We start from the raw sequence: 23130 nt of genomic DNA, 5'->3' as shown, positions 1-23130 counted from the left end.
TTTACCATCAGCATATCATTGAAACACTCGTAATGGCAAAGATATCCCACCAAAGACATCCCCAGTGTTTTTAATCCCTCTTCAATCTCGTCCCTCACATTCTCGTGAGGTGGTTCCTGGTACACAGTACATCTAGCGCGGACAGAAAGACCCCCAATAAAGACAAGAACGGAACTGGCTCCGTCTAGATAGAGACCGTGTTCTCCCAGACCCCATTATCTATACAAAGCGAGGTCTCCCCAGCCGTGGGTAAAACTAGAAGGGGGGCCTGATCGTTGGGTAGATCGCATCCAAGATTGTTTCTCCCCGTGCCCCCTTACTTTAGAGAGGGGCCCCGGCTGCTCCTGTTGACAAGCATGAGAGAACAATGAGAAAGGGTCTGTCCAGACAAACCAAAAGCAACCCAACCAGCATCAAACAAGCACCGGCAATCTGCCGGTGCCCGCAACCTTGTCCAGTCCAGACCCGTTCCCTTTGCGCCGAACCATGCAGATACAAGGTGACCCATCTCCCAAATGAACATTGCAAAAATAGTTGTCGAGTTGGTGACCATTTCAATGTGGGCGTCCCGGAAAGCAGGGAGCTTATGCGCCCTAGATAGCACTGGACTGGTTGCTCAACGCAGGTCGTCAGTGCTGTGGCGCCCAGCACCCTTGCCGGGCCATGGTCGGTCCATTGGAGCCACGTGTTCCCCAACCTCAGAAGGCAGTCAGCCGGTCTTGACCTTGACCTCTCTGGGGAGACCCTTGGCCCTGCGATCCTTGATGTCGGCCTCGGCCAGCGACTTGCTCGCTTTGACGAGCTGGACAACGTTGATGAACTGCTTCATGGCCATGACGGGGAAGCTGATTCCGGCCAAGATCCAAGGGCCGTTGGAGTCCATCTTATTGGCACGGGCCATCTCTAGGGCCGCGGCGCTGAAGGGGTCCGGGAACATCTGCCTCAAGAGGGAAGCGTTGACGGGCGCACCGGGCTGGACGATGCCGCCGCTCGACTCCTCGACGCTCTTGATCAAGTTGGGCGACAGGAGAGGCGACGAGAAGGACAGGAGGTAGAGGGCAATGAAGAAGAGCTCGTTGAGGGTGCAGAATATGAACAAGACAATCTGCCAAGGTGCCAGTTAGCTGCCGCTCCACGACCAGGTGAAGAGCTTGGCGGATTGTGCGGCCCCTCACGCACCTTGTTGGAGTAGTATAGATTCAACAAGCGGCTTTGGCTCTTGTCGATGTTCTTGTGGCTCGAATCGGCGCCTCCGACGACGAGGGTGGCGTACATGTGCATGTAGTGGCTGGCAAAGTCGAGCGATATGAGACACTGGAAGAGGATGGCCCATCGGGGAAAAGCAGAGGACAAGAAGACGAGCAAGCACGACGTGGTGCAGCGGTCCGTCACCATGTCGAGGACGGCGCCGAAGCGGGTCGACTGCTCGAAGATGCGGGCAGCGTAGCCATCAAGGGCGTCGAGCAGGCCGGAAATGCTGTAGAGAACGGAACAGGTTCGGGGATGCAACGGCATGTAGTAGAGGGAGGCAATGGCGAGGATGATTCGGAAATAACCTGTCGGAGCGGCGCGAGGTCAGTGAGGGGTCCTCGTTGGCGTTTGGTTTCAAGAGCTGGACATGATGCATACCGACGATGTTGGGCCAGAAGAGGAAGATGTTCTCGCCAGAGACAGAGGCGCGGTCGCCCGAGGCAGCCATGGCCGAGCCATTGCCGTTGACGGAGGCATCGTAGCTATCCTCTTCGGACGAGGCGTGCGCGTCGCGGGCTTTGGGGGACTTTTTGCGGCTCTGGCGGGAAGGCATAGCGAGTCACCGGGGGGGTTGTGTCTCGAGGCGGCGGAAACGGGTAGTTCGATGGCGAGAATGAGAGCGGCGGAGGAGGCGACGATGGCGAGGTCGAATGGTTCGCGCAAGGCGAAGGAGAAGTGAGCGACCTCTTGACTTCCGAAGGATCCGAGGAAGCTGTACTCGGTTGGCCAACAGGAGGATGGAGAAGGAGAACAAGCGGCGCCAACAAGGGGAGAAGAAGTAAAGAAGGGCAAAGGCCTGTCTGGGGAGGGGCAAAGGAGCGGACGCGAAGAAGAAATGACGAGGCGAGTTGGAAAGGAGAGAGATTCTGTCCCAAGAGACGCCGTCGGCCAACAAGAGGTACTCGAAACACGCGGTCCGAGGATTCAGGGTGCAGCCAAGGATGCAGGGTCAGGTACATGTACTTGCTTGGGTAAAGCCCGTCAGGCCATGGTCCGGACCCGAAGCTGGCTGTTGGTGGTGGATGGGCGGGAGTCTCGGGCTGATTACTAAGGTACTTCACTCCCTGGTGAGCTCAGAGGCTCCCAGTGCAAGCTCGCCTAGCGTTGACGGACTCGCGGAGCTCGCAACATTGAAACGCCGAGCTCGGAATATTTCACAAGATGGTGCCGCCCACACGTCACCATCATGGCTTGTTCTCTGACGATGAGGCCATCGTGGCGCAACGAGGACTACACTCGAGTCCCACGTCTTGCCTTCTGCGAGACAAGGAGGAGCGCGAGCCACAAACATGCAAGCTCCTTTGCTCTTCCGTGCAGGCTATGCCCGAGGCTGAGTGTTGCCTTCCAGCCTGGCTGACCGGGGCAGAAGTCGAAGCAATCAAGGCATTTGACATCCCCTGTTCCTCGAGGCCGGCCTAGCCTTTCCGCCACGGCAAATACAAGCCACCTACCCCAAGCCTCGACACGGCGCCTCGGCAGCCTAAAAGAGGGGACGTTAAGTTATGGGCCGCAAACTGGGGAGCATGGTGCCGCCGCGGGCTCCCAGAGACGATGCGGTCGCTTGTCCTGCATCGAGGACGGTTGACCGGTGTCTCGTCTTCCAAACGCCATCTGCCGCTTCCCATGTCCTGCAGTACGTAGGGCTCGAGTCTCGTCTGCGTAGGAGCAGCGCTACCCCTTGCACATGCGGACTGGTCTCTTCGCAAAGTACGTAACAGAGTGGCGGCCAGATCGTGCATGAGGGTGTGGTCGCTTGGCGCCAGCATGCAGCACAGCCAGCGAAAAGACGGTCCTTGGCCCCCTCTGCGGAATGGGACGAAAGCGTGCTGGATGGTGTGTTACATATAATTTGACGACCAACGGCGGCCATGGCCAACTGGCAGAGCTGAGAAACCGCCGGTTGGCCACATCAGACCATTCAACGTCTGGTGTTGGCCCTGTCAATCTGTAAGCTTGCAGGAATAGGCCCGGGTGGTAGTTATTGGTCCCACCCACTCACTCGCTGTGCCCCTCTCCAGGTGGCTGGCCTGGGCCTGTCTGGTCGAGGCTTGGAATTGGGGCACGCATGCTGGGTTGATATACTGTGAGGAGCATTTGATCGGTACAGTACCTACCTTAAACTAACGGGACACCCAAGAATGAGTGAGGTGGCCAAGGTACCTTCGCTTCTAAAGTACCGATATTACCTTAAGTATCAGATGCACTCGAACAGTACCGGTTACATACAAGGCCCCCATGGTATTGCCCCCATATTCTCCTGGCTGCTGCCGTGCTGCTGCTGCCGCTGGTGCTGTCCTGTAAGGGGGGCTCCCTTCTCAGCGCGCATCGCAGCGGACAGGCCCTGCACCACAGCGCGCCCCCGCCCAGCGACCTGCAGTCTGCAGCTGCAAAATTGCGCCACACGTCGCCCGCACAATTTTCCTCTCCCCTTGTGCTGCATCTCATTCATCCCCGTCCAACAGCAACATCCGCCTCCTCTGCTGTTGACATGGCCATCGCCCTCTCCTGCATCAACCGCCGCCGCCTGACCCTGGCTCTCCCTCTCTCGACAGCGGCGCCCCCCCCCCATCTGATCTCATCTGATCCCCCATCCCCCCTGGCCCGGTCCACTTGCGGCCCCTCTCTCCATCTGCTGATCTCTCCGTTCAAGTCTCGACTTTTTTTTCCTCTCCTTGGCCCAGCCTAGGACTGACGGATTCTTCAAGGCGTCGACGATTGAGGGGGCTTTAAACGACAACATACCCAACCGCCGTCTGTTGGCGCGCTTGGTTCACCCCTCGTCGCCTGCGCGCCCCGTGAATCTTCGACGCCGTTTCGCCAGACCCCGCGCCTTGACTGTCGCCCACCTGGCGGCTTGGGGCTTCCCCCAACGAACCCGTGTGTCCGGATCCCGGAGTGACCAAAGCGTCAGCCAAGCATCTCCGACCCTCTGCCTCTGAACACCGCAACTCAGTCGCCACCGTTACGCCAGGGGACATCGTCCTCCTCCATAAGACGCCAGCTTCCCAAACACATTTCCTTAAGCTTCGCGGTCCGTCCCCGGAACGCAAGCGGCCGGGTGCCATCATGGCGTTGCACCCGACTCTCAAGGCGACGTACGCCTCGAGGGCTGAGACAGCCACTCACCCTCTGACTGCTCACCTCTTCAAGTTGATGGGTCTCAAGGCATCCAACCTCTGCCTCAGCGCCGACGTTCCGACCGCACGGGAGCTCCTCTACTTCGCCGACAAGATCGGACCCTCCATCGTCGTCCTGAAGACTCACCATGACATGGTCTCGAACTGGGACTTTCATCCGCAGACGGGCACCGGCGCAAGGCTTGCCTCCCTGGCTCGCAAACACGGCTTCCTCATATTCGAGGATCGCAAGTTTGGCGACATTGGCAACACGGTGGAGATGCAGTACACTGGCGGCTCGGCTCGCATCATCGAGTGGGCTCACATTGTCAATGTCAACATGGTCCCGGGCAAGGCGTCCGTCACCTCGCTTGCCAATGCCGCGTCACGTTGGTTCGAGCGATACCCCTACGAGGTCAGGACGTCGGTCACAGTGGGCACGCCCACGGCGGACGATTCCGATGATCCCGACTCCTCAACCCGAGGCGACGACGCCAACGACGACGTAAAGAATGTTCGCCGGATCGATGAGGGGCGCAAGGGTAGCATCGTGTCCGTCACCACCGTCACCCAGCAGTACGAGCCCGCCAACTCCCCCCGCCTGTCCAAGAACATGGCCGGGGGTGACGAGGTGCTGTTTGCCGGCATCGAGGAGGCGCCCCTCACCAGAGGCCTGCTCATCCTAGCGCAAATGTCGAGCCAGGGCAACTTCATGAACAAGGAGTACACGCAGGCTTGCGTGGAGGCGGCCAGAGAGCACAAAAGTTTTGTCATGGGCTTTGTCTCCCAGGAGAGCCTCAACTCGGAGCCCGACGACGACTTTATTCACATGACGCCGGGCTGCCAACTGCCGCCCGAGGATGAGGAGCGGAACGGCGGGGTGCACGGCGACGGCAAGGGCCAGCAGTACAACACGCCACAGAAGATCATTGGGGTCTGTGGCGCCGACATTGTCATTGTCGGACGGGGCATCCTCAAGGCCGGAGACCCCCAAGAAGAGGCCGAGAGGTACCGCTCCAAGGCCTGGAAGGCATACCTCGAGAGAGTGCGCTGACAGGGTCGCACCGCGATCCCGGCCGCTCGATGCTGGCGTCCAAGGGCAGCGGCCGTCCCTGTCTGCCCTGGTGGTGGCGCCTTGGTATTATTCTGGCGCCGGCTGCTCACTGCCGGGGGTGCTTCAAGCCTCGGTCACATGACGCATGCCAGGGCAGAAACCCACATCTGCAATACTTTAACACACCCACACACACACACAACACACACATGTTCATTGGGTACCCACGAGCCACGGAGTCACCGGTTAGGTTGGCGAATATCGTCGTATGTACGGAGTAGATCGATGCCTGTCGAAAATCCAGATAGCAAGCACAATCACATGAGCTAGATGCCTTGTGAATGAGGACGATTACAGACAAGAGTGGCCCGCCGGGCTTGCTCGGTCTACCAGGCGCTGCTGTTGCCCTGCCTGAGCGAGGCCATACGCCCACGCGCGTTTCTTGCTTGTCTTTTGTCTTTCCGAGCCTCGTTGCCGGGGTCCTCTCATGGGAGGACGACGACGATGGACGGGCCTCTCTGTCAAAGATGCAAACCCCGGTTTGGCGAGGACAGCAAGACGGCCGCAATTCTGGGGCTTAAGTTGAAGAAGGTGCTGGAAAGCGATGAAGATGCAAGTCTCCCGTATCTAACTAGTAGTCAGGCAGGTCGGTCAGTACACCAGGATCCAGTGCCGTTTATTGACATGTCGGTAGTCGCACGTGCGGCCTGCTTATTGCGGCCAGGCAGCTGTCAACTCGTCGTACAAGAATGACAACAGCCCCACTCGGCAAGCCCGACGTGCTGTGCCCATCAAGCCAGCCAGCTCAAATGGAGGTGAAACAAGTGGCCCGATCGGGGTTGCCAACGAACGACCTATCAAGATGCGTCTCGGGAAACTCACCCGCCGCTTGCGTCGATGGAGGTCAGCATCGCAGAGTTCGCGGGCTTGGGCAAAACGCCACGTTAAGCCTACTCCTTAACACCGTGCTTCTCGAGGGCGAATGGCTTCTAGCGGCTCAAGCATCGTCGGCGGCGGCGGCGGCGGCCACGAGGCAGTGCGGGCTCGGCCGTCTGAGCGGGCGGCTGCCGTGAGGAAGAGGAAGCGCGTTGTGGTGTCATGCATCGAATGCCACCGGCGGAAACAAAAGGTACGCGAGCAAGGATTACGAAAAGAAAAAAGTAAGACAGGAAAGGGGGGAGAAGAGGCTGTTTCCGAAGTCGGACTGACAAACACCACCCCAGTGCGATCGCGAACTGCCCTGCGCCAACTGCCGGGCCCGCAGCAAGGCGTCGTCGTGCCGGTACGAGCCCGGAGCGCCGACTGCTCGGCACCAAGACGAGCTGCGCACGGCCGGCCCTGCGGGCCGTGGCGACGGGCCGGACCGCCGAAACGACGAGCCGCTGTCGTCGACGGCGGCGACGTGGGGCTACGGCCAGACGGGCGGGCCGTCGACCATTGCCTTTCTCAAGACGATCGAGGCGGCCGACGCCGATGCGGGCGATGTCTGCACGCCCGAGCCCAAGCCGCATGGCTTCGCGGTGCGGGAAAAGTACAAGGGCCTGGCCAGGCAGCTCCCGGCCCCGTCCTACGCCACCAAGCTCATCGGCATGTTCCTGGCCGAGTTCAACTGGCAGTACGACTTTGTCCAGCCCGACGTCTTCCTCCGCCAGCTCGACGAGTGGAACAGGTTGCCGGCCGGCCTCCTCTCCTCCCAGGGCCCCGAGGGCCTGTCGCCCGACCTCCGCGCCTTCCCGGCCGCGCTATTCCAGGTCATGGCCATGGCGCTGCTGCTCGTCTCCGACGGCCAGTCCTCGGGGCTGAGTGGCGTCAAGTACGCCGAAGGCACGACGTTTGAGGAGCTGGCGTGCGAGTACAGCGAGGCTGGCGCTTCCATTGTGACTCTGCTCGGCAAGAAAAGCCTGTCCCTGACGACGGTCCAGGCCGAGTTTCTGCGGGCCTCGTTCTTGAAGTTTACCGCCAGCGTGGCCGAGTCGGTGCGTGGTTGAGATTGAGCGCGGCGAGACATGGATCCCATGGCATCTAACGAGCGCGTCGTTTACAGTGGCACATGATCAGCATCGCCATCCGAGACGCCCAAGAACTTGGGATGCACCGCGATGGCCTTGACCCGAAGCCCCAGGACGCCAGCCTCGAGGCAAACTTGGAGAATCAGTGGCTGATCCAAAGACGGAGGCAGTTGTACATGATGCTTGCGGTTTGGTGCGTCAAGAAGCTTGTACTCGGGGGCGAGAATAGGAGCACGCTGACCTGGCCCAGGGACATCAACATGTCCATCATACTGGGGCGGCCGGGCACCGTTGATAGGAGACAGCGCATGCCGTCCATTCCCGTCGACTATCTGCCTTGTCCAGACGGCAGCCTTGGGCCGATTGTCCCAAGGCGCGACAGCCAGGACCCGCCGACGCCCGTGACCCGAGCGCTCTGGCTGCAAGCGCTGTCGGAGCCGCTGCGGGAGATGTTGAACCTGGATCACGACGGGCCGGGCCCCAACGACTTCTCCAGGGTGGGCCAGCTCCACCAAAGGATCCTGGAGCTCGACGACAAGAAGCCGGCTTCCTTCCGCGTAAAGGACCCCGACAGGCGCTGGGACAGCTCTCCAGACACCTGCTGGGTACCGCAGACGAGACTCTACTTTGCACAGTTACACGAGTTTAGCCTGATGGCGCTTCATCGACCGTACGTCTTCCACCGGAGGGAGAGCCGGGTGGCGGCCATGAGGGCGAGCCTCGAGTTGCTCGAGCTGCAGCGCGTGATTTTCGAGGAGGCTCCACCCGAGGCATGGAGGAGGTGAGTCAAGCGCGCGAAAAAGAAAAGCCCAGGAACTGACTCTGGAGCTCGGGCAGCTTCGTCTTGTTCTTTGGCAGCTTCGACGCCATTGTGTTGATTTCGTCGGTGCTGATCTTGTTCCCTCTGGAGCAGCCGGAGCTCCGAGACAAGTGCACGGAAAAGGTGTACTGGGCGATTGAGCGGTTGGCGGCCATACAGGAGCGAAACCCGTTGGCCAAGTCGGCGCAGGGCGTGCTCAGGGCCATCCTGACCAAGCTGACGCGGGCCGTGGGCAGCCAGGGTGCGTGGCCAAGCGCGGCAGGCAGCATATCAGAAGCGGCGACATGTGCAGCTCGAGCTCCGGCGGGCGTCACGTCCACCAACAGCAGCAGCAACGACGGCGACGACCCATGGGGCGTTTTCTCGCATGGCACGGGTCCAGAGTCATCGGACTGGGGCGTGCCGCCGGCAGAGATGCTGGCGGCCATGGCGCCCGTGTTCCCAACGTCGGACCTGATCTACCACGACCTCACGGCGATGCAGGACGTGGGCGAAGCAGGGCCAACAACGGCAGCGCCGACGACGACGTTTGGTTGGCAGTTTGGAGGGGACCTTGGCGAGGACACGGTGTGGCAGATGTTGAACCAGTTCCAGCCGCGCGGGACGGCAGACGGCGGAGCGGCAGACGGCGGAGTGGCAGACGACGGAGGAGCCGAGGGCATCGCGACGATTGGCGGGGAGGCGGCGCCAGGGCGGCAGGGGTTTGCGTGGTGACGGACGATGTAACACCAGCTTGTTTTCGTTGCCGGCGCATGCACGCCTAGTCTCGGGTTCCTGATGATTGCCAGTAAGGTCTTGGTTTGGATAGATTGAGAGGGCGCCTATTGCCAGGAGGCAGCAAACCATGATTGGGCTGTTTGCCATGCACCTCCATGTACCCGGAACCCCCTAGCGTGACAAGCGCAACCCCTCCCCACAATCTGCAGCACTCAAAGACCCAGTCCCTTCATTCCAAGCGCCGTATTTGACGAGGGCAGGACTTGCGGAAAAAGTTAAAAATTAAAGTGCTGGGAAGCGGGACGACGGAAAATAGACAATGCATGTCGCCAGCCGCGAGCACCCGCACGGTAACTACTAACGACGCTCTAGACGTTCCATTACTGACAGCTCTTTGGTCTTGGGCAAGTCACTCGAGGTGAGGCGGCAGAACCTCGTCTCTCCCCCCCCCCTCTCGTCTCGTCCTCTTCCTCATTCTTTCTTTCTTTCTTTCTTCTTTCCTTTTTCTTTCTCCTTCTACTCCAAGCTCAAGGAGCTGCCCAGGGCCATCCTCGCCAGCGCATCCGCCCGTCTTCGCCACCGCCCTTGATCCCTCTCTTCCATCCATCCATCCTCCAGCGGTCTGTGCCCCGCCGGTTCGACTGCTAGGGCGGAAAAGTTAGAGCCAAGCACAAACCAGCACCAACACAGCAATCATGGCCCAGCAAGGGCATCATAGCATCGTCGACTTTGTGCAGCGCTTCCAGGAGCTGCAGCAGCACCGGGACTCCAATGACCATCTGATTCGGGTCTGTACAGCCTTTGACGCCTCTCCGTCGGCCGACTGACGCTTGGCACAGGATCTGCTCGTCTACTGCGACCGAGTCGAGAACAGTCTCCGCCTCCAGAACACCAAGCTCCTCGACGAGCTGCAGCTGTGCAAGCTCGACCTTTCCGATGCCACCAATTCTCGCCGCGACCTCCAGCAGCGCCTCCAGACGTGTGAGGCGCGCTCCGAATGGGTCGTCAAGGAGAATGAAGAGTTAAAGGTGCGGCACGGCCTTTCCCATCCCATGCCTTGGCACGCCCGGCCTTCATGCAGGCGTGCGGCTGCGTGTGGGCTTCTGTGCGTGCCTGGCATTGCGACTGCGTGTGCGTGGGCTTGCTTGCTAATGATACCTCTGCCTCGTTTCTAGAGTCGCAACTCATACCTTTTGGTCGTCATCGACGGCGACAGTTTGATTGTATGTCGTCTACTTCTCTCTTTCCTCCTCGGCGGCTATTGACGCTACCGTGTGGCAGTTTCGCGAACGCTGGATGCAGCAGGGCGTCGAGGGCGGCAAGCGCGCCGCCCTGGCTCTCCAGTCGGCCATTGCAGAGCACTGCGACAACCGCTCGGGTGATGTCGACATCGTGACAAAGGTCGTTGCCGACCTCGGTGGCCTGGCCAGGGCCTTTGGTCGCGAGGGGCGCCACGACGTGCTCGCCGACCTGAGGGACTTTGCGGCCGGCTTCAGCCAGGCCCAGGCGTCGTTTGATTTTGTCGATGTTGGCCACGAGAAAGACGCGGCAAGTTCAAAGCTAAAAGGTGTGTCCCATATACTCGTCGACATGGGGGCGGGGAGAGCTTGCTTACTGAAGCCGTGTGCGATGCAGATCTTACGAGGTGGCACTTGCGAAATCACAACTGTAGACACGTTTTGCTTGGCATCTCTCACGATGCAGAATACGCCCCGTTCTTGGAAGAGATGTTCGAAGACGAAAACACGCGGCAGTGCATCGCCGTCATCGAGGGCTCCCCCACGGCCAAGGAGCTCGTCGCCACCGGAGTCCATATTCTCGACATCGGCAAGGACCTCTTTCGCACCGAGCATTTTCCCAATCGTCATGCGGCACCCGCCTTGTCAGCGTGGAACCAAGGCACAGCAAGCCCGGCCACGAGCATCGATTCTGCCAACACGCCGGCGGCCTCGGCGACCATGTCCTACGCCAACGCAATCTCGAGTGGCAGCCCACCTCCGCAGCCCGGAGTCCCCGTCGCGCCTAGGCCCTTTGCAGCGGCGGTCACTCGGTCCAAGATACAGTATCAGCAGATCCCGCCTCAGCAGCTGGATTGGAACCCGGGCCCTCGCGGGTTGGACGAGCCCATCGTCGTCAGCATGCAGGCCCTGGAATGCATCAAGAAGCGTAAAGACAAGGAGAAGCTGTGCAACAATCACTTCCTGCGCGGGCCGTGCACAAAAGGCGATGCGTGCCACTTTTTTCACAATTACAAGCCAAGCGCGGATGAGATTAACGCGATATCCGTCCTGGCGAGGCAGAACCCATGCACTAACGGGCAGGATTGCGTGCAGGACGACTGTATATACGGCCATCATGTGTGAAAGGCTGGCCCGGAGTTTATTCAACAAGCAGGTGCCTAGGTGTTGTCTATCTAGAGCTAAGGAGGAAAAGAAGCTGAACTCGAGGCGTAGCCTCGAGTGCGAGCTTATATTGCCCTTCTCGGAATGTTCTCGCAGCTTCTGGGTCCGCGGAGCGGCCGGTGTTGCCACCGGAGCACGACCACCGGACCCGGTACAACCGGGTCCACCAGCCGGGCACAGCCCGTGACATTACCCCTTGTCCCCTCCGACCAGGTCGGCGTCTGCGGGGTTCTTGCGTTCCTGCCAGCGTCTCGTACCTCTCCCTAGGGCCATCATTGGTCTTGATTGGCCCGTACTTGTCCTCGAATGCCTTCATCGCAATTGTTCCTTGCAACCACTCAACTGGCTCCCAAGTCGGCTCTGCGTAGCCCGTCCATCGCACTAGTGCTTGCCTGAATTCCCCTCGTCCGCGCTTCTTCCATCTCGCGCAGAGGATCTCGTCGACATCCCACAGATCCGTGCCGGACTCATCTTGTACCGGTGGTGGCTGTGCGTCATCTACCTTTGGCCAGGAGCCGGATCTTGATGCGCCCGCCGCAAAGGTCAACATGAAATCGCGGGTAAATTGAGCCACGAACATCGAGCTCAACAACGTGCGAACTAATTACCTTCGTGACTGTGTACTTGTGATGCAGCCAGTCGAGCTTCTTGCACGGTCGTGGCGATCTGTAGTTTGCCATCGAGAGCCACACCTTGTCACCAACTTCAAATCGCTCCGCAGGCTGTCGCTTTGCGTTGGCAGCCTCTTCTTGTTGTTGCTGTGAGGAGGCCATCACTGCTTGCATGTACTCATTGACCTCCTGCAGGCGACTGAGTAGGCTATCAGCTCTGCTTTCCTCTCTATGCCTCGGTGGCTCTTCCGATTCCTCGACGCTGATGGGATCGACGTGGTAACCATGCTCAGCGAAAAGGGGCTGATCTTGGTCGCTGCGGATTCACGATTGTTGAGTGCCAGCTGCGCGGCAGGGAGCAGTTCTCCCCAGTCGTCCTGCACGTACGACACGTAGGCTCTCAGGTAGGCCTCGATCTCCTGGTTCATTCTCTCTGGCCCTCCGTCCGTCTGAGGATGATAGGCCGTGCTCAATTTCTGCGTGACACCTGCAAGACGGCAGAACCTCTTCCAGAACCTACTTAGCCAGTTGCTCCCGCGGTCGCTGACGATGGACCGTGGCATTCCGTGAAATCGGTAATGACACTGGAGAAAACGGTTTGCACACGGCTCAGCTTCCATGTTGTCCATCACCTCGAGGTCACAGCCTTTGTCAGTCTGTCCACAATCACCCACAGGTACCTTGCCTTGCTCGGTCCAGTAGGCGGCAGATCTGTGATGAAGTCCATGGACAAATGGCTTCGGGGTCGATCTGGAATCGGCAGAGGCTTGAGAAATCCCCTTTTCGACTGGCGCCAGATGTGTGCTCTGCCGCAGGTGTCGCAATTGGCTACGTACCGGCGAACCAGCTGGGACTGCCCAGGCCAGTAGAATCGCCGAGCCACAATAGCCAGCGTACCTTCCCTGCCGGGATGACCGGTCGCAACAGAGTCATGCGACTGCTGCACAATGCGGGTTCTCAACTGGTCTTTCTCAGCTTCCTCCTGGTTACCCTCCTCTCCGGATCCACCCGGCACCCAAATACGGTCTCTGAATGTCAGCCTTTTGCCTGCGTCGATCGCACATTCTGAAATCTGGATCTTCAGGCCCAGCGAGGGCGGGAAGGCACGCTCGCGATCGCGGACTGCCTTATAGGCTGCCCGGAATATCGAGTCCTTCGCCACCGTTTCGTCCCAGAGTTGCTGCAGGTCCGCTACCTCGAAGACCTTCATCTTCGGCAGGGTGGATGCCTCTGAACAGTCAGAACTCATCGCGTTGATACATGCTCTTGTCGATGATGGAATGGCACTATCCGGTATCAACTGTATCATTCTTCCTTGTTCCCGCTCGTCGTCAATGCCCTGTGGCTTGTCTTGTTCACGGCGGGACAACGCATCAGGCACGACAGCCTCGCTTCCCGGTCGATACTCGAGCTTGAAGTCGAACTGGGACAATTCGGCTGCCCAACGGCTCTGCCGTTCCGTGAGCTTCTGGCGTGTCATGAAATACTCCAGGTTGCGGTGATCGGTAAGGATTGTAAATGGGCCGCAGCTCCTAAGTTCGGCGTTCCAGTTGTCGAGACATCTCATGATGGCAAGCATCTCCTTGTCGTGAATGGGATAGTTGTACTCCGCTGGCGAAAGTCGCTTCGAGAAGAAGGCGCATGCGTGTCGACGTCCATCTGGGCCTTCCTGCGACAGGACGCCTCCCAATGCGTAGCCTGAGCAATCCGTCTCCAAAAAGGTCGGGAGGCTCGGGTCCCACTGCTTGAGCACCGGTGACTCGCAAAATCGTCGCTTCAGCTCCTGAAACGCCTCGTTCTCCGCTCGTCCCCAATGAAAGGCAGTTCCTTTCTTAAGCAGGGCATCCAGAGACTGCGTGATCTTGGCATAGTCGGGGATGAAGATCCGGTAATAGTTGGCGAAGCCCAGAAAGCTTCTGACACCCTTCACCGTGGTCGGGGCCTCCCATTCGCGGATGGCGCGCTGCTTTTCGGGGTCGCAGGCGATTCCTTTCCCTGCGTTGACGATGAACCCAAGGTATTTGACCTCTTGTACCGAAAACTCGCACTTCGCTGGGTCTAGGTGCAGCCCAGCGTCGGCGAGTGCTTGGAGAACTCGTCGCACCTTAGCCTCATGATCCGCCTTCGAACCGCTCGAGTAGATCAGTACATCATCCAGGTACGCTGTGACAAAGTCGTCCAGCCATTCGCGCAATACACTGTTCATGTATCGTTGGAATGATGCCGGGGCGCCGCTCAGGCCGAAAGGGCACACGAGCCACTCGTAGAGCCCAAACCTCGTGCGAAATGCAGTCTTTCCCTCATGTCCCGGAGCCATGCGGATCTTATGGAAAGCGGCCACCACGTCCAACTTGGTGAACCACTTAGCCTTGGCCAGATTCTGCAGGGTCTCCGCGATGAGGGCAGTGGGTATCGGTCGCGCTTGGTGATTGCATTCAGCGCTCGGTAGTCGCAACAAAATCGCAGCCCTCCATTCGGCTTCCGCACGAACAGCACCGGCGCGGCAGCCGCTGAGCTACTCGCTCGGATGAATCCTCTGTCCAGCAGGTCTTTCAGGGTCTTTCGCAAGACCAACAGCTCTTCTCGTGACATGTTGTAGAGTGGGCCCCACGGAAGGGGTGGCTCGTTGCCGTTCTTGTCAGGCTGCAGGTTGACTTCATGATCCACACCCGGTCGATGTGGCGGCAGCTTCATTGCCTCTCCTGGTGAGAATAGGTCGCGGAATTCTTTCAGCACTTCTGCCGGGACCTTCTCGCTCGGATCGACTGGCGGCTTCGGCTGAAGCGCCCTCTCTATATCCGACAAACTGATTGCATGAATCGAGATCGCGTTGCACTTCTTGCGTCTCTTTGCGCGTCGACACTCCGCCGTGAATACGGCTGCCGACACGAGTCTTGCGCTTCGAATCGCGCGTATCTTGGCGGGCTCTTCCTGCCCAATGAGGCGTATCGTCACACCTGCCCTCCCATGGTACATTCGCTGCTTGGCAGCATCGTACACGACGTGATTTCTCTCCATCCAAGGCCGGCCGAGGAACATGTCCTGGCCCAGGCTTGGGATCACGTATGCAAAGACACGTTCGTCAAATCCAGCTGTCTCGACCACAACAGCCACGACCCTGGGGATATGACACTCTTCGCTGACTCTGAGAATCCCCCAATTTCTCGTGGTTTCGAGTCGACGAAGGGTATCCGCAGCTTCCGAACAAGGGCTTCGTCGATCACGGCATAGCAGTCACATCCACAGTCGACAAGGGCGCGTATTCGATAGCCTCGGTTTACCCGCGCGTTGACTAATACAGTCCGACTATTCATTCGTGGCTTGAACGCTTCCCAGTCCCGGATGTCTGCCTTTGCAGGCCCCGGCGCCCGCTTTCGCCCGGGGCTAGTCTTTTCCCGCCGACTCGTCCTCACTGGATGCTGCGGTTGATTCCGAATCATCTGCGGCATCGGGCTTCTTCATGCGCGCAGCTTTAGGTCGCTGTTGCTTCCCTTCGCCAGGAAAGACCACCTGGGCTGGGCAGTCCACGATAAGATGATCCGTCCGACCACAGCGATAGCAGCGGCGCTCATCCTTCGGCTTCTTATCGACATGTCGACGACCCTTCGACTCGTGGCCAATACGGTTGATGTCCGTCATCTTAACATCTCCGTCGGGGTCCTCCGGTTCCTCCTTGGGTCGTTGCCTTGGTAGCTGTTGAGGCGTCCGCTCAGTCGACGTCGGCTGCCTACCGGGTTTCAGTCTCTCCAATCTGCCCGCAATTTCCTGAACTCTCGCAAGCCATCCCTGGTAGTCGTCGGGTAGGACGGCTGTGACCAAACTCTCTTGGAGGCGTGCATTTATTGCGTTCTCTAGAAATACGATCTTTGCACTGTCCGGCCAGTCTGCTCCCCCGGCTTCAGCTAATGCCTGTTCGAATCGGGAAACGATTTCCACTGTAGTAGTGTGCATCAAGGTCCAGCTTGTCTCGCATCTGCCTGGCCCAGGCGGAGTAGCTCTTCCGTGAGCCGTCATACTTGGGTGGGTTGGGCAACGGTTTCCGCATTCCAGTACCGCAGGTTTTGGGAGGGCGTGCCCAAGCCAGGCGTGCTCGCCCAATCCTCGTGCCACTGGCGGCGATTGCAAGTCGGCGCTCTGCGGCTGCGCTCGCCCGAGTTGCTCCATCAGCAAGGAAAGTTGGTCCTGTAGAGGGCTGAGAGTCGCATTGACCGCTTCTTGAATGCGTTGGTCAATCCATTGCTGCTGGAGACTTGGGCTCTCACTCTGCTGGTCCATCCTGACGAGCAGTCTGCAGCTTGCGGTATTTAGAAGGAGCTCTAGATATGTGAAAGGCTGGCCCGGAGTTTATTCAACAAGCAGGTGCCTAGGTGTTGTCTATCTAGAGCTAAGGAGGAAAAGAAGCTGAACTCGAGGCGTAGCCTCGAGTGCGAGCTTATATTGCCCTTCTCGGAATGTTCTCGCAGCTTCTGGGTCCGCGGAGCGGGGCCGGTGTTGCCACCGGAGCACGACCCACCGGACCCGGTACAACCGGGTCCACCAGCCGGGCACAGCCCGTGACATCATGTAAGTGCTTGGGCCCGCCTGCAATGCCAGATCTGGCCTTTATCTAACTACTTTCCTTCTTCACTGGCAGTGCCCCAGCATCAAGGACGGCATGTGCTGCCATCCGTTCTGCAAGTTTGCCGAGGATGCGCATCCTCCCGGGACAAGATTCAAAAACGCTCACATCCGCGCCAACTGAGGAAGCGGCGACATACATGCATCGGACACGGGCGACAACGGTTGGCGAGCTCTTTCTTATGTTTCTTCATCATTCACCACGGCGGTGATCAGGACTGGAACGCGGCGTTTGGGGGGCCTCATGGGATATCCAACGACAAATGTCCACGGCGTCTGTGCCGTGCAAGGAACACGAATCGACAGGGGGATTGCCTTGTTTTTTTAATCAAGGCTCGGTTCCCCGCCTTTTCTTCATTTCTTCTACTAAATGATTCTCTGCCGGGCTTGATATATAAGGGCGCGAGTAGCATGAACTGGGCGTGGCCGCAGCAGGCATGGCGAAGAGGGTGACGCGGGCACCTGCTTACACGGTCACGCTGGTCATCTGGAGACGCAAGGACAAGGTGTGCAGCTCGTCATCATCTCGGGCGGTTTTCCGTGGTCAGGTCAATAAATATATACACAGATCCAAATGCATGAAACGAGACTCGTCAAACTGTCTGTATCTCTTTCTTGTTAGCCGTTGATTGATTTGATGGTCATTATGCCTGACTTATGTAAGCGCCCAGGAAGGTCCCTGTAGCTCTCCCAAGCCCGCCGCGGGGAACATCCACCTCACCTCACCGACAGACCCACCTTGACCTGACTACCGCCGTCGTCGAAAATCCCCAAGAGCCTCGCCTTTAAACGCCATATCTGGTCCTGCCCAGCCGACACCCACCACGACTGTCTCCGATCTCCTCCAGACTCCACCCCGACACCCTCGAGCCTCGACAACGTCTTGCCCCGACGTCCTGTGCTGATCGAAGCGTGGACCTGCTCTGAGCTCGCTCTCGACGAACGACGAGCCAGCCTGCCAGCTAGGAGAGCCCGCTCGGCTTCACCAAGCATCAGAAACCATGTCCCACCCGCGCGTGGAGGAGGTCTCGGACAGCGACCCGGACGCCGGGGCGTCGTCGGACCCGGAGGAGGGCGACATTGACGACTTTGCCGACGCGGACATTATGCGCCGCATCCCCACCGGGAACAACAGCGGCGGCGGCGGCGGCAGCAGGAGCAGTGGTGGTGGTGGTGGTGGTGGTTTCGAGCCCTCGCCAGCGGCGCGGCCGCAGATGTTCGACCCTGCCGGCCTCGGCGGCGGCGATCCTACCCGCGTGTCCGACGCCGACCACGGCGTCTACAAGGGCTTCCAGAGCCTGTACCCCGTCTACTTCGACGCGACGCGCTCCCGCGCCGAGGGCCGCCGCGTCAGCGCCCGGCTGGCGGTGCGCAACCCGCTGGCGCGCGAGATTGCCCACGCCTGCTCGCGGCTGCGCCTGCAGACGCTGCTGGAGCCGGACAAGGTGCACCCCAAGGACTGGGCCAACCCGGGCCGCGTCAAGGTCGGGCTCAAAAAGGCCGGCGCCGGCGCCGCCGTCAAGAACAAGCACCACCTGTACCTGCTCGTCGCCCAGCACCTCGCCGCCAACCCCACCGCCGACGACAGCCCCGGCCTGCGCGTCCGCATCGGCGGCCAGCTGCAGCCGCCCGAGGGCGCGCCCTACCCGCGCCCCGCCGTGCCGCGCGGCTGGAAGATGGGCGAGCTGCTGCCCTACCTCAGCGCCGCCATGACCGGCGGCGGCGTCTCCGAGAACCTCTTCAAGGACATGATGAAGGAGATGCAGAGCGGCGGCGATCCCATGGCCGCCCTCATGGCTGGCCAGCAGCAGCAGCCTGGGCCTGGAGGCGGCGCTGCAGGCGGCGCTGCGGCGGACGAGGGGGCCGCTGGGAAGAAGAAGAAGGATAAAAAGGGCAAGGCGAGGGCGTGAGCGGGTTCGGCATGAGATCGCTGGCGGGGCGGCATTAGGACACCATGGACGCAGCACATGGTTTGCGCAGGACCGCGTGGCACTCGCGTTAAAAAAACGAGTAGCCCAGAGGCATAGTCAAAGAGTTTCCCTCATCACGGGGCAGACAAGCGGGCAAGCTGCTCAGGCTCACTTGCTACAAGCTGGGAACGACAACGAGAACAAAAACCTTGGGTCGCCCCTAGAAATATCGTAAAACGTAACATGAGCATCATAGGCGAGAGGAAAAGGAGAAACAGGCATCGTCAGCGCGAGCTCGGCGAGGGTATCTATCAAAGGCCACACACGCAGTCATTCCTGTACAGGATCCCCCTCGTTTCTCGCGGTGCCTTGCCCTGCCCTGCCCCTTTCACGCCGCTGCGACCCGATGATCCCCCTGCAGCGCCTCCCACTCTCGCGATCCCACGACCTGCACGCCGTCGCCCCCGAGACCCGTGCCAGCCATCGCCTTGCCGTCCGCGCCGGGCAGCCTAATCTGCAGCTGCGCCGCCGGGTTGCGCACCGCCGGGCCCCTATTGTGATGTTCTCCACCGCCGCCGCCGCGGCGCCGCAGCAGGGCCGACTTCTTGAGCACCGACTCCTGCCAGGCCGTCCAGGCCGCGTAGTCCTCCATCTGCCGCGCGGCGTGGTACTGCGCCGTCGACCGCGCAGGCCGCCACGCGAGCTTGTCCTTGGGCAGTGCGGCCAGGTCGAAGACGTTGGCCGATGACGCCATCTTGACCAGCTCACCCAGTACGTCCTTGGCCTCGGCGGCCACGAGGCCCTTGCGCTGCTCCGCGACGCTCGTCTGCTTCCTGAGCGGCTCGGCCAGCCAGTCGTGCTTCTGCTGCTCGTTGACGCGGGCGCGCCGGTTGTCCTCGCGCAGGTACCGCACCGCCGACTGCAGGCTCTCAATGTCCTTCTTGAGCGCCTCCATCTCCCGCGCCGTGGCCACCGCCCGCTCCTGGCCGGCTTTCATGCCAGCGGCATCGGCGCCGTCGGCATACGCTCGGCTGTCGCTGGCAATCTTCTTCCACTTGTCGCGCTCCGCCTCGAGGCTCTTGAGCTCCCGGTCTTGCTTCTCTATGTCCTCCTTGAGGCTGCCGACTTGCTCTCCCGCCGCCTCCAGCTGCTTCTGCAGGTGGGAGATGCGCTCGATGTTGGCTTGCGCATCCCGCATCCGAGACTCGAGCGTCTCGATCTTGAGCACGGCGGTGCTGAGATGCTCGTCTCTCTGCGCGATCGTGCGACGGGCCTCGTTGTGCTCTTCTTTGAGGCGCCGCAACTCCTCTTCTGCGTCAACCGGCACTGTCTTGAGGGCCTTGAGCTCCTGGGACCGGAGGAGCCAAGGCTGAGGGCTGACCTCAAACTCCTGCGTCTGGTCGAGGTCTGTGGCCAATGCAGCTAGGTCTGCTATCTGGCTGTTGACGGTGCGGAGCTTCGACATGTAGACTGAGAGAGGGTTCGAGTCGCCCGCACCGCCCGTCTCCGAGACGGCCTGGCGAATTGCAGTCTGCACCTCGCCAAAGGTGAATGGCTCCGCTCGTCCTTCGTCCTGGGTTAGAAGGCCATGAATGGCATTGCCGATCTTACGGGCCAGTTCTGCCGTCTCTTGGCTGCCAGCCTCACACTGCTCGAATGCCTCCTTTGTATCCGGCACGAGCGACAACGATCGAGTCTTGAGTTCTTCCAGAGCACGCACTGTCTTGCCGGCGATGACCTTGGTGCCCCTGGTCTGGGTGATGGCAAGGTCGAAAGCCTTGGCCAATTGTTGCGTCATGTCGCCGTCGCTGCCCTCGCTCTCCGGCGGGAGCGCACGCTGCAACATGATCCTCGTTGTGTTGAAGGACACGGCCGCCGATTCTAGCTGGCTCTGGATGACAAGCGACTTCATATGAATGTCGTCTGCAAAGCTGGAAAGGCCGGTCGAAAGGTGCACCTCTGCAAGGTGAGAGAGAAGCGCGACGGTGCGGTGCAGCTCGTCGGCGCACTTCTTCTCCTTGAGATCGTCGCGGCGTAGACCGTCGATCCACGCGTTCATGGCACGCTCGACCGGCTCGAGCTCGGCCAGGGCGTTGTGATACTTGGAGAATTGCTCAAGGGAGCAGTGACTGATGTCGTTGACGAACCGATCGCACATGGCCGATACCCAGACCAGCTTGTCGACGGCGTCGCAACCGGCAAATACATCGTCCTCTTGGCCAGGATGCGGCTGTCCGTTGACACGCTCTCTGATGAAGCCGTTGAGGAGGTTTGACTTGAAGGCTACTCTGCGGAATCTCAGCAGAGACAAGACCGAATTTTGATCTTCCCGGTAGCTGTCGGGCAAGAACAATTTGACAATCCCGAGGTGCTGTTCGGCTTCCTGGGCCTCCAGGTGACGGAGCTCCAGCTCGATCGTCTTGACCTGCGCCTTGGCTGCCGACATCTGGAGCTTCATGTTCAAATCCAGCATGGCCCGGGAGCGGTCATTGAGCTTCTCCGATTCGCCCTCAGTGACGGCTTGAGAAGCGCGCATGTCCTCCAAGTCGCCCTGCAGGCTCGTGACGAGTTCGCGGAATCGTGACAGTGTGTACTCCATGTCCTCAAATGCCTCCTCTTGCTGCGCGGCACGACGCGCCTGTTCTGCAACGACGCTGTCCTTGAAGTCGAGGTCCTCCTGCATCTCCCTTTCGTTTTGCACGTGGTTCGCCTCGAGCTCGTCGTTGATTTCCTTCAAATTCTCCAAGTCATCAATGACAGCCTTGAGCTCCTCGATCTGCTCCGACATGCTCATGTTACGTTCAGTTAAATCTTCAATCATATCCTCAGCTCCCAGCGCAGCGTCGAGTTGCTGGCGGAGATCGTCGACGGCGGCCTCGGACTGCGCGAGCTTCTCCTTTGTCGCCCCCCCGTCTTCCTTGACGGCGTTGAACTCCTTTAGGTCTTCTTCCAGTCCAGCGATTTGGTCCCGTAGTTCCTCCTCCTGCGCTTGCGTCATGTCGCGCAGTCTCAACAGTGCCTCCCGTAGTCGTTCGTTTGTCCGCTCCATTTGCAGCCATCCGGTGCTGGCGCGCTCTTCCGGCGACATGCCCCTGCCGTACTCGGCATTTTCTTCCCGAAGGATCTCCACCTCAAGCTCAAGCTCTTCCGATTTCTGCTTCAGGGTATCGAGTTCCATCTTCAGCACCTCAGCAGTCTCCTCTGCCATTTCTCGGTCGAGAGCGGCAAGCTCAAAGGCAGAGTCGTGCTCAGCTTGCATGGCTTCGATGGCCTCGAACCGTTCTTCCGCTTCTTTGAGCTGTTTCTTGAGGTCGCTGTTTTCCTGTTGTTGAGGTTGATACTTCTGCTGCAGTTTCTGAATAATGCCCTCGAACTTGTCTCGCTCCCCCTGGACCTTCTCGAGCTGCTTCAGCTTGTCGCGGTCTTCGACTCGTTTGCGCTCCAGAACCTTGAGCTTGGCTTTCAAGTCTTCGATTTCACGATTCGCGGCCGCATTACCGGTCGATCGTGACGCCGCGGCCCCTGCAGGTGTCCGTTTTGGAGCAGCGGCCGAGGGTGTAACCGACGAAGCCGCATCGGCGAGCTTCTCGAGATTCTTAGTCCGAGCCATGACCGGACTCGTGGGTTGCGGCGACAAGATCCCGGCATCACTCTTGGGAGGAGAGGCAGAGGTGGCATCGTCGGCGGAACCGCTGTCGCGTCCTGCCTGAGAATCGCCAGAAGGTCGCCGGCCGGACCCCGGCCGTGACAGTGTTCGCGCGCCCCCAAGTGGCGCCCGCGTGCCAGCCGTCCGAGCGGGAGCGGCACCAGGCTTCGAGGTGGCTGAAGATGCAGACGATTGCCTTGCGGTTCGAGTCGCGGGTCCGGCTGGAGGGCCCATCGACAGTCGCTGGCCGCCCACTGGGGCCCGGGTTTTGGCGCCCGTGGAAGTGGCGCGAGCATTCGACGGCGTGCCTGTGCGCGAGGCAGATGAACTCGGGGGGCCGCTGAGAAGCTGCTTGGTGGGAGACTTGACGGGAGACTTGATGGGAGACTTGATGGCCGGTTAGCGCTTGGGGGTAAGCAGACGGATCAGGGCGGCATCGCTTACTTTTACGAGGCTTGCGCGGCGGGACGTCCTAGGTCCCGGGCTAGGGCTCGGTGCGTTCATGCTCATCCGTTTGGTCAAGGCGACGTCTCCGCCGGGGGCGGGCCTCGTCATGCCGGGATGAAAGCTGCTGGGGCGGGCAGGCTTTCTGGCGGTCGGGGGCTTCGCGGACGAGGGCTGCGACAGGATGGTGACCATCATGGGCTTGACAAACATGCCGTAGCCCATGGGACAGTCAAAGTAGCGCTGTCCCTGGACGCTGCCGTCATTCTTGCCCGTCTTGTCGTCGAGCTCGACGCCGACCCATTCTCCGACCTGGAAGTGGGTTTGGCCGGCGAAGCGGACGATGCCCTTGCGGCCATCGCTGAGCTGGATGGTCTGGCCAGGCTTGAAATCGGGCATCATGGGCAGCGGCAAGGGCGCTGACGCATCGTGGCGCCGAGGTCGTTGGTGGTGTTGGCGTCAGGGGGGCGGATGAAGCTGAGCTGCGTCGAGGGTACGCAAGACAGTGCCTGTTATGGGTGTGGGTGGACGTG

General features: G+C 60.1%; 7 protein-coding genes across 7 annotated transcripts; 4 read left to right on the top strand and 3 right to left on the bottom strand.

The window, feature by feature from the left end:
- Positions 1-709: 709 nt before the first annotated feature.
- On the bottom strand, positions 710-1804 carry HRG_02506 (CDP-alcohol phosphatidyltransferase domain-containing protein; the record flags this gene model as incomplete). The annotated part of the gene is made up of 3 exons (XM_044860977.1): positions 710-1105; positions 1180-1556; positions 1630-1804. The coding sequence occupies 3 exons, from the start codon at positions 1802-1804 to the stop codon at positions 710-712; spliced, it is 948 nt and encodes a 315-aa protein (XP_044724610.1).
- Positions 1805-4317: 2513 nt separating this feature from the next.
- HRG_02505 (orotidine 5'-phosphate decarboxylase / HUMPS family domain-containing protein) lies at positions 4318-5421 on the top strand (the record flags this gene model as incomplete). The annotated part of the gene is made up of 1 exon (XM_044860976.1): positions 4318-5421. The coding sequence occupies one exon, from the start codon at positions 4318-4320 to the stop codon at positions 5419-5421; it is 1104 nt and encodes a 367-aa protein (XP_044724609.1).
- Positions 5422-6403: 982 nt separating this feature from the next.
- HRG_02504 (fungal specific transcription factor domain-containing protein) lies at positions 6404-8964 on the top strand (the record flags this gene model as incomplete). The annotated part of the gene is made up of 6 exons (XM_044860975.1): positions 6404-6550; positions 6645-7397; positions 7466-7623; positions 7681-8211; positions 8268-8491; positions 8543-8964. The coding sequence occupies 6 exons, from the start codon at positions 6404-6406 to the stop codon at positions 8962-8964; spliced, it is 2235 nt and encodes a 744-aa protein (XP_044724608.1).
- Positions 8965-9662: 698 nt separating this feature from the next.
- HRG_02503 (zinc finger domain-containing protein) lies at positions 9663-11330 on the top strand (the record flags this gene model as incomplete). The annotated part of the gene is made up of 5 exons (XM_044860974.1): positions 9663-9755; positions 9807-9995; positions 10143-10190; positions 10249-10534; positions 10603-11330. The coding sequence occupies 5 exons, from the start codon at positions 9663-9665 to the stop codon at positions 11328-11330; spliced, it is 1344 nt and encodes a 447-aa protein (XP_044724607.1).
- An 811-nt stretch (positions 11331-12141) lies between these two features.
- Positions 12142-14572, bottom strand: HRG_02502 (reverse transcriptase (RNA-dependent DNA polymerase) domain-containing protein; the record flags this gene model as incomplete). The annotated part of the gene is made up of 6 exons (XM_044860973.1): positions 12142-12564; positions 12655-12691; positions 12817-12917; positions 12996-14360; positions 14414-14495; positions 14556-14572. The coding sequence occupies 6 exons, from the start codon at positions 14570-14572 to the stop codon at positions 12142-12144; spliced, it is 2025 nt and encodes a 674-aa protein (XP_044724606.1).
- A 3026-nt stretch (positions 14573-17598) lies between these two features.
- HRG_02501 (SRP19 protein) lies at positions 17599-18507 on the top strand (the record flags this gene model as incomplete). Its single annotated transcript, XM_044860972.1, has 1 exon — positions 17599-18507. One exon carries the CDS (start codon positions 17599-17601, stop codon positions 18505-18507), a length of 909 nt encoding a protein of 302 aa, XP_044724605.1.
- Positions 18508-18895: 388 nt separating this feature from the next.
- On the bottom strand, positions 18896-22996 carry HRG_02500 (dynein associated protein; the record flags this gene model as incomplete). The annotated part of the gene is made up of 2 exons (XM_044860971.1): positions 18896-22528; positions 22598-22996. 2 exons carry the CDS (start codon positions 22994-22996, stop codon positions 18896-18898), a joined length of 4032 nt encoding a protein of 1343 aa, XP_044724604.1.
- Between the last annotated feature and the right edge of the window lie 134 nt (positions 22997-23130).

The sequence above is a fragment of the Hirsutella rhossiliensis genome, assembly GCF_020360975.1.
Source record: "Hirsutella rhossiliensis strain HR02 chromosome Unknown scaffold00002, whole genome shotgun sequence".
NCBI lineage: Eukaryota > Fungi > Ascomycota > Sordariomycetes > Hypocreales > Ophiocordycipitaceae > Hirsutella > Hirsutella rhossiliensis.
Note: the sequence above shows the minus strand (reverse complement) of the source record. Positions and strands in the feature narration are given on the sequence as shown.